Here is a 9,700-nt window from a genome sequence, read left to right as displayed (position 1 = left end):
TGAGAAGAAAGAGGTGTACTAACAGTGTTTGGGCAGAATAGCCTGTCTGCTTCTTATACTATGGATAACCACTAAGAAGATAACAATGTACAGTGTATTGATTATCAAAACTGTCCTATTAATGAGCTATGAAACTGCCTCATTCATATTTATTTCTCAATAAATAATAAAAAAGGAATCAATCACCATTGAAGACGTGACCATCAAATTCACTCCAGAGGAATGGGCTCTGCTGGACACAGCACAGAGAAAGCTCTACAGAGTTGTGATGCTGGAAACCCTCAGGAACCTGCAATCCCTGGGTGAGTCTCTTTAGCCACGTGTCTATTTAACTATGTATGCACCTGCCTTCCATCCTATTTGTCATCACCCCACATTTTGTAGGATATGTGACCCTTGTCCCTAACCGTGTTTGTTCAGGTTCATTCTTGTATATGGCAACCATGTCAAAGCTCATTTCATTTACTTTTATATAAAATATATTTTTATCATACTCTAAATACCCTTCAAAATTATTTGGGGATGTAATGAGGCAGAATCTTGAAATGCTGAGCACTCAAAGAAGTAAAACTTACGGACATTATAAATATATCAGGTATTTTATGGATGACTTTTGTCATCCATTCTGATGAGGCTTGTGATACCTGTGAAAATTAAAGGACTGCAACTATAGTTGAGAAGCTTGTATTGGATGCTGTTTTAAATTATGTACTCTGTATCATGGAAGAATGTATATTTTTACATGTGAAAACGTGTAGTAACCATCTTAGGCTCTTCATATTTTCTTCATTTTTAGCATTATTTGTTTAGTCCACAAGGTTACACTGTGGAGAGGGGAGCATGTGTAGAACCCATCTCACACCTTCGTTCTCTTCCCCTGCCCTCTCTTCTTCCTCCCTCACTCAAGTCCAGGCTTCTAGTAATTTTTAGAAAAGATGATTTTTTTTTTTATTTCTCTTTAGTGTGTGTGAGTGTGTCTGTGTATTCTCAAAGACTAAATTCAAGTGACATTTGAGCTTGTTTGATTTTATTTCTACCTGCAAATCTAAGCAACAACCTCCACTATTCTCTCGCTTAACTCATTGCCTGTGCTTCTTATCTACATCCTTCGTACATCTTCTAGGAAGGCTTCCTCGGCCTTCGTCATAGTGCAAAGTATTTGTTTCTATGAAGTTAACAATCTGTATTTACTCTGTCCTCAACAGGATGTCCATATGGCAAATCGGAGTTTGTTTTTCACCAGGATGAAACACAAATCCTGTGGAAGGGAGAACAAACAGCTTTCCCAAAAAATCATAATGCAGGTAAAAGTGAGAATGCTGTTTCAGTAGAGACGATAGCCGGGGCAATGAGTTTGCAAAATACAGTTTTCAATCACTCTGGTTATCTTTTGTATTTAAAGTATATGGGAGATACAAAGTTAATATTTGGTTACCCTCCTGGTCTTGTCTCTTCAAGAGATTTACTGTTCGATCTTGACATGATTTTTGTGTTGATTATGAGTAAGGAATACTCTATCATGTATACAAATTTCATAAGTGAACTTTTGGAAGATAGCTTACTCTTCTGCATGTCAATGAACAGTTTTCAAAATAGTTTTTTAACAAAGTTGAATTTTTATTATTGGAAATTTAATCTTTTCAAAAATATATATGCATAGATGTCTGTGTTTTATTTAGTGTACACTATTCTATTTTAGATGTGTACACGTAAGTCAATATGTTGCTGTTTTTCTCACTGTTTGTTGTATACTTTGTATATGCTACACTGACATGTCTGCTTTTGTTTGATTGTAGATTTTCCTTAACATTTTCTCTTAGTGGATTGTCCTCACTTATATGTTTTGGGATTATATTTCTAGTGCTGTGAAGAATTTACTAAATATTTTTATTTCAAGGGCAGTAAATGTATAGGACTGGTTCAACATTGTTTGTTACACTAGTATCAATTTTGTTGCATCAAAACTATGGGACATGATATTTTCTCTTTTCTCCCAACATTCTGGTGACATTTACAGAAATTGATGCATTTATACATCTATGCACATTGGTACAGCTTAACAAAAAATATATACAAATAGTTAATAATGAAATAATCAAATTGAAACAGAGTAAAAAAATCACAATATTTAGCAAATTTATCTTATGTAATCATGAGTTGTATAAAATCTTCTAGTAGATTATATCAGTAACAGTCCTAGTACTAATTAATAAATTAGAAAATGATGTGATTCTTTCCAACTCATCTGTGGAAGTTTGCACCATTCTAGTTCAGTAAGCAGGCAGACACCAAAGTACAAAAAAAAAAAAACATTTTAGACAAATCTTTTTAATGATCACAGATGAAACTACCTTCAGGAAGATGTTTGTGAATAGAATGAACGTCATCACTATAAAACCAAGTATCATGAGCAACAAGGATTTAAACCAGAATACCAAAAATGAAATAAAAACCTAAAATACAACATACAAACAGGAGTGATATCTAAATTCACATGTTAATATCACTCAATGAAATCAAAGTTTTGAGTAAATCCAAAAGAACTGCTTGATTAAAAAGTTCTGAGCAACACAGATATAGAATGAACTTAACAGAATTTGTTAATAGCTGTTAGTTTATGATTTACCAATGGTTAGAATCAATTTAAGGGGGGAAGCAGAAAGCACTCCCTCTGCAAGGATGAGAAAAAGGATGCACATGGTAGCCAATGCAGTCAAACTTAATCTTCATGAGAGCAGCTAAAGGAGTCAGGTAAGGGATAAAATTTAAAATGGTGTATGTAGGAAAGGATGAGTTCTACTTGTTATTTTCAGGTAACATGATAGATAGCCTATATAGAGGACAGACAGAATTGCACCATTAAAAATTGTAGAATTAAGAATCAATCTGTTCATCAATCCATTAAAGAGAAAACATAAGGAATTGGAAAAACAAACACCTCGCCAGGTCTTCTTTACATGGAGACTGTTCTGCAGAGTATAAAAGGATTCAAACAAATTACATCACATAAAATAAGAGATCCAAGCATAAAATTTGCAAATGAGATGAACAGTACTGATCAAAACGTTTACAAATGTCCAAAAACATGAAAAAACCTTGGATATCAGTGGCCGTGAGAGAAGTATAGGTGAAACCCATAAAGTTTCCTGCACTCGCACAAGGCAACCTAGAACAAGTGCAAAATAACAACCAGGCACCCTGAACAACTGATTTGAACACAATAATATGCAATACAGCAACTATTGTTGAATTGCTATTATTTTGTTAAGTAAAATTTTGTATTGTTTGTAAAATATACGTATATATATTTTTTAATTTTGTGTGGGACTTTTTTTAAAAACAGTAACAACTGATAGTGTGTCTGGGATGAAAAAAGCACCCTGCTAAATCGTGAGTGGAATGAAAACTTCCACAGCCAATCTTCAGAGCAGCGTGGATATTTCCCATCGAAGTGAATGCAGAAATTTCATATGACCCGTTTTTACAATTCTTATTTTTCCAAAAGTGCCCTCTACATCATAGCAGAGTCGTACGTACATCCAAATAGTTATAGCAGCACAATTCGTAAGAGCTAAATCCATGAACCACCTTATGTCCCACAACAATTCAAGTATTCAGAAATGTGGTGTCAGAAAAAGATAACATATGGCTTCTCTCCAAAGACTGATGAATTTGAAACAAAGTAGAAGCGCCTGAGAAATATGTGGATGAAATTGAATCAGACACCGAGCTTGCACAGTGCATGCTGTCCTTCATTTAGGTACGGCAAACTAAGAAAAAAATAGAATTAAAATATACAGAAGAAATTAAATAGCATAGATGTCTCACATAGGTGAGACAGGCCGGACACTGAGAGGACGATCAAGGTAAATGAAGATTTACGACATGTAATATACTGGCTCTAGACTCCTATAATAGTTCACATCAAAAACAGGTTTGAACTGTCATATTTTCTTGCTACTGTGAGAACCTGAAAGAGTAAATAAATTCTGAAATGAACAATAGATACTGTGATGGAGAAAGAATTTGTTCAATAGGAAGGAAAAATTGGAATGAGGAAAAGGAGAAAAAAAAAGGATATATATGTATGTGTGTATATATATATATCTATATATCTATGTATCTATATACATGCAGGATTATTTGGATAATTGTAGTGCCAACATCTGATGGTCTATTGAAATGAGCAGTTTTTTAGTCTTACTATTTTTTCTTTTTGATTTGTTTTAACTTCTCTGTTTTTTCTAAATGAATTTTGCACCTTTATATTATGTAACCTAAACAACTAATTTGAAGATAACAGCAGGCAATACAGCAACCATTTTTGAATTCCTGTTACTTTGCTTAGTGAAATTTTATATCCTTTCTGATGCTCCTTTTCTATTATTACTTTTTATTCTTCAAAAAACAACAAAAATATGAGCAACGATAACATGAGCTATAAACAAAACAGAAAATGGGTGAAAAGATTTAAAGATGGGTGAGTGAATTGAAAAAAAATGGATATTTTTTTAAATATTATATTTCATACATTTGTCCACTACAAAGGTGAATATAAATTTCCTATACAAGAAATATATACCACAAAAATAGAGGAACATTTTAAAAATTTTAACGTAAGTCTTTCTTTGCTTGAAGGGCCAGCCAGACAGCTCAGCGGGTTAAAGCGCCTGCTTAGGCAGACGCAGGCTCTGGGGTTCGATGCCGGCCTGCTGTGCTGGCAGCACCCCTGGGGCCCGCTGAGATGGTGACTGAGGCTGGGCCTGGTGGGGCGCACCTGTAGCCCCAGCACTTGGGAGGCTGAGAAACAGGACAGACCACTACAAGTCTGATCTGCGCTGTGAGACCCTGTAGATCCTAACTACATTAAAAAAAAAAAAAAAAAATCCAACTTTGTTTTCTTATTAACATCTCATTTCATACCTAATTCATTCAATGCAAATATGATCACTTATTATCTAATTGGGTAATTCTTGCTTTGTTATCATTATTTACTTGACATTAAATATTTTTCTTGAGATAACTTAGATGTTTAAAGTTGTAAGTAATAGTTACAGCCTTATAAGTAGAAGGTACTCAGAGTCCCAAAGTGTGAGGCACTTCATGTTCCTATTATCATTAGGTTTCATGCAGTTTTTCAATTCCATCCTGATATGTGGCATGAACTACTGAGAACTCAGCACGCTGTCAGCCCTTCTCTATGTGTGTGTCCACGTTCCAAGTCAGATTCCTTGTGGAATCCTCATACTGAGTGGACAAAAAAGCCTATTGTCGAGCAGCCGATACATGGCACTTCAAGGAGTTTGTCGTTTTCATTTTAAAATTTCATGTTCCTTGTTTGTGTTTCTAATTATTACAGAGAAAAACAACAGCCCTGATGCCGGGGGACAGATAGCCACTGGACCTGTGAAAAGGAAGAAGCCAGACAGCGTCAAGCCCCGGGTAAGTTTTCTCTTCATGAATGCTAGCACAGACTTGAAAGTACTTTCAGTGACTACAGGGAACATTTATGCGGGATAGCTCTCTGTAAGGCATTAAGAGGGAATGTCTACACCATATGCTCTGGATACTTTGAGATTATTTAAAATGTAAAATAAGTTCTGAATCATTATGAATAATCATAACAAAAGCATAGTTTTACCTAAATTTACAACTTACATTTGATAATGTAGATAAAAATATTTTTCCAACCTGGAATTATTATACTTGTATGTAAATAAAACCAAATTCGTTATCTCTTGAATTCATGGATTAACCTAGAATTATTATTTAGATGACATAGTATATGAAGATATATGAGCATGTAATAAACAAGAGCTGATTTGCGATCCACAATAGATCATTCGTACTGAAAAACACCGTTCAGCTGAAATGAGTTAAGAGGTTTAGCTCATTCCTCTGACATCAAAAATTTCTTAAATCACATTCTATATTCACACTGTATATGTACAGTGACAGTGGAAATTACATTTTCTACAGAATTCAAACATGAAGAGACAAAGGAATGTTTCATTAAAGCAAATATTATATACATTATCAAATGAGAAACGATTAATAACTCACGAAACAGTATAATTTGCAATCAAAATGGACAATAAATGTTAAGATACTTAAGAAATATTTTACAAAATACTCTGAAATTATATATGCATGAATTGCTATGTTTTAAATCAAACTAATATTTCAAATTTAAACAGCAGGAAAATGCTCAGAATGAGGAGATACATCTTGAAGGCAATCTCTGTAGTAAACCCTTCATATATCAGTCAGAATTAAGACAAGAGACTACTGAATCTGGAAATGAACTCTGCATGTTGGGAACAAACTTCAGTCAATCTGCTAAATGTTATCACAATCAGAAAACACTCACTGATAAAATGCTTTATAAGTGTCATCAATGTAGGAAAATGTACAAGAATTCATGTAGTCTGAAATCTCATATGAGAATACACACAGGAGAGAATCCATATGAGTTCTTTATATGGGGGAAGGCCTTTAATAGGCAATATGATCTTAGAAGGCATGAGAGAACACACGCAGCAGAGAAGCCATCTGAATGGAATATGTGTCAAAAAGCATTTACTCATCATGAAACCTTTAAAATACATAAGAGAACACACGCAGGAGAAAAACCATATGCATGTCATCTATGTGGAAAAGTCTTTACCCAATCATGTAACCTAATTTGCCATGAGAGAACACACACAGGAGAGAGACCACATGAATGCAGTGTGTGTCAGAAATCATTTGCTAATTGCAATTCCCTTAAAATTCACATGAGAACACACACAGGGGAAAAGCCATATGAATGCCATCTCTGTGGGAAGGCCTTCATTCAACTATATAACCTAACTCGTCATGAGAGAACACACACAGGAGAGAAACCATATGAATGTAACACATGTGGTAAAGCTTTTTCTCGCTGTGGAACCCTTAATATTCATATGAGAACACACACAGGAGAAAAACCATATGAATGCCATCTATGTGGAAAAGCCTTCACTGAATCATACAACCTTATTTGTCATGAGAGAAAACACACAGGTGAAAAACCATATGAATGTAATGTGTGTCAGAAGGCTTTTATTCATTCTAATTTCCTTAAAATTCATCAGAGAACACACACAGGAGAAAAACCATATGAATGCCATCTATGTGGAAAAGCCTTCATTCAGTCATCTGCCCTTACTATGCATGCAAGAACACATAGTAGAGAAAAACCATATGAATGTAATGTATGTCAAAAAGCTTTTACTCTTCTTAAAACCCTTAAATTTCATAAGAGAACACATAGTGGAGAAAAACCTCATGAATGCCATCTATGTGGGAAGGCCTTCATTCAGTCTTCTGACCTTGTTCGCCATGAGAGAACACACACAGGAGAGAAACCACATGAATGCCATCTGTGTGGGAAGGCCTTTCATCACTTATCTAACCTTATTATCCATAAGAGAACACACACAGGAGAGAAACCATATGAATGCCGTCTGTGTGGGAAAGCCTTCACTCAATCAGGTCACCTTACCAGGCATGAGAAGACACATGCGGGTGAAAAATTATGAATGTCATCTATGAGGGAGGGCTTTCACTCGATCGTCTCACCTTACTAAACATGAGAAAATATGCACAAGAGAAAACAATTTAATGTCATGTGTGGAGCAGCCTTCTGTGTAATCACCATGGTAGATACATGAGAGCACAGGGAGGAGAGGCGTCATATGAATGTCGCCTGTGTGAGAAAGCTTTCATGCTGTTGCCTTCAACAGGTACACATGAGAAGACACACATGAGAGAATGTATATGAAGGTCATTGCTTTACAAATGTTTTAGTTGGTAAATAAACTCCCCAAGCAAAGGCACAAGTCAGAGAAATCTTGCTGAATTTATTTGTATCCAAAAGCCTACAGCCAGTGTTCTTATAGGACCCAGCAGGAGAGGGCTCACAGAGGACAGGAATCATAACACGGTTCTAACTGTGTGGAATGGTGATCTCTGTACTGTGCACTTCTGTGATGTGACTGAACACATACAAAAATGTACAATAAAGTCATTCTGGGGACTGCAAGATGGCTCAGTGGACAAAAGCACATGCTGAGGCAGAGCGCAGAGACCAGGGTGTGATCCCCAGCATGCCATGCTGGCCCCGCCCCCAGTACACCGAGAGAGACTGAGCCTGGGCGTGGTGGTGCTAGCCTAGAGTCCCAGCGCTTGGGAGGCTGAAAACAGGAGAATCTTACACGTGTGATCTTTGTAATGAGACGCTCTAGACCCTGTACTAAATACATAATAAATAAATTCATAAATAAGATCATTCTGTAGGTGTATGGTTTTTTACTCTACCTGGAAAACAGAAATTGTAACTTAGGAAGCACTCGAGGAATTTTAAATGAATTACCGACTGATTGCACCTCTAGTCTTCATAAGGGCCTCATTCCTTTGCCCTCCAAGTTTGTTTTAGCCTTGTAGGTTGATAGTTGTCTGGGTTTCCACACACAAGGCTCAGTGTATGTCTCAACAGAGTCCTGGCTGATGTCACCTTCTGTTATCAGGACCTAGCTGAGGAATGTGACCTTCACTAGGTTGCTCAGTGTTTTCCTTTCTAGCAAGGGAAGTCAAGTAGAGGACGCATTTGCCAAGAAAAGTCCAGAGTGACAGCCACTCACTGTTTCCTGTGGAACCAGAGTCAGCAACAATGGTTTTCTGTGATCATAAAATCTTGGTTTCCTGAAGAAAAAGATCAGTATGCAATCTTTATTTCCTTAGAATAAAACCTGTCAATTTTTATGTAATTTCTGCTATCAAAGTATGATGTGAATTTCACATGTTATCAAATGCTACTTTTAAGATATATTCTTAGTGGTTGTCCTATTTATGTTTCTTCAAATGTATCCTTAATGTATTTCATGAACTATGCTTTAAAAATCTATGTAATTTGTCTAATGCAGAAATTACTATAAATGTGTGGATATAAATCTACAAGTTGTAAAATAAATTTTAAATGAACAGCACCAATTGCCTTATTTCATTTAGTCTGTAATGACATATGCTCATACATTTGACTTGGCAGATCCAAAGCATTTGCTGTACCATATATATTTCTACTGGCAAATTGGCATATATTTTATACGCTTATTTTCGCTTTGCACATAAATTAATGTTAGTGTCACCATCCTTTGTGTGTGTTCTCCAATAATTTTAGTTTAAAATTTTATTCCTTAACAGAGATTCTTATATGTTTAACATACATATAGCAAGTGCTATACTTAAGGCCAATAATTTTCATGTAAATATTAAGTGACATTTTGCATTGGTACATTTATTTATTTATTTTTTTGGTGGAACTGGGGATTGAACTCAGTCCTTTGCACTTGCCAGGGAAGCACTTATTCCACTGAGCCATCTCCCCGGCTCCTGCATTGGTATATTTATATGATAAAATATTGAGCATACTTTTTATAATATGTATTGTAATATAATCAAATGTTTTAAGTAGATTTTTCCCTGACAAATTTTTACTTTTACTGTAGTGATTATGGATTCTATAATGGACATGAGGGGTTTTTGTTATATTTTAGAAAAGAGAGTCATGATTTTTATATTTCTCTTCATTGTGGTGCATACAGGTTTATATTCAGGTCCTTATACACTTTAAAAACACTTTCTACTTTAGGATGTTTCAAATTCTCCTGCATAATATTGT

The 9,700-nt window shown here is 35.4% G+C and overlaps 1 protein-coding gene and 1 pseudogene across 1 annotated transcript in view; both read left to right on the top strand.

The window, feature by feature from the left end:
- LOC101563500 overlaps nucleotides 1–5,520 on the top strand; it is a 26,520-nt pseudogene extending 21,000 nt beyond the window's left edge.
- Nucleotides 5,521–6,407: 887 nt separating this feature from the next.
- LOC105740900 (zinc finger protein 596-like) overlaps nucleotides 6,408–9,700 on the top strand; it is a 4,812-nt gene continuing 1,519 nt past the window's right edge. Inside the window, exons 1-3 of the mRNA XM_023714640.1 lie at nucleotides 6,408–6,659; nucleotides 6,828–7,290; nucleotides 7,377–7,910. Coding sequence (XP_023570408.1) covers nucleotides 6,408–6,659; nucleotides 6,828–7,290; nucleotides 7,377–7,396 — 735 coding nt within the window. The 3' untranslated portion in view covers nucleotides 7,397–7,910. The remainder of the gene's footprint in view (nucleotides 6,660–6,827; nucleotides 7,291–7,376; nucleotides 7,911–9,700) is intronic.

Source organism: Octodon degus, unplaced genomic scaffold (assembly GCF_000260255.1).
Source record: "Octodon degus isolate 3935 unplaced genomic scaffold, OctDeg1.0 scaffold00036, whole genome shotgun sequence".
NCBI lineage: Eukaryota > Metazoa > Chordata > Mammalia > Rodentia > Octodontidae > Octodon > Octodon degus.
The sequence above is the reverse complement of the archived record's forward strand: the minus strand, read 5'-3'. Positions and strand labels throughout refer to the sequence as shown.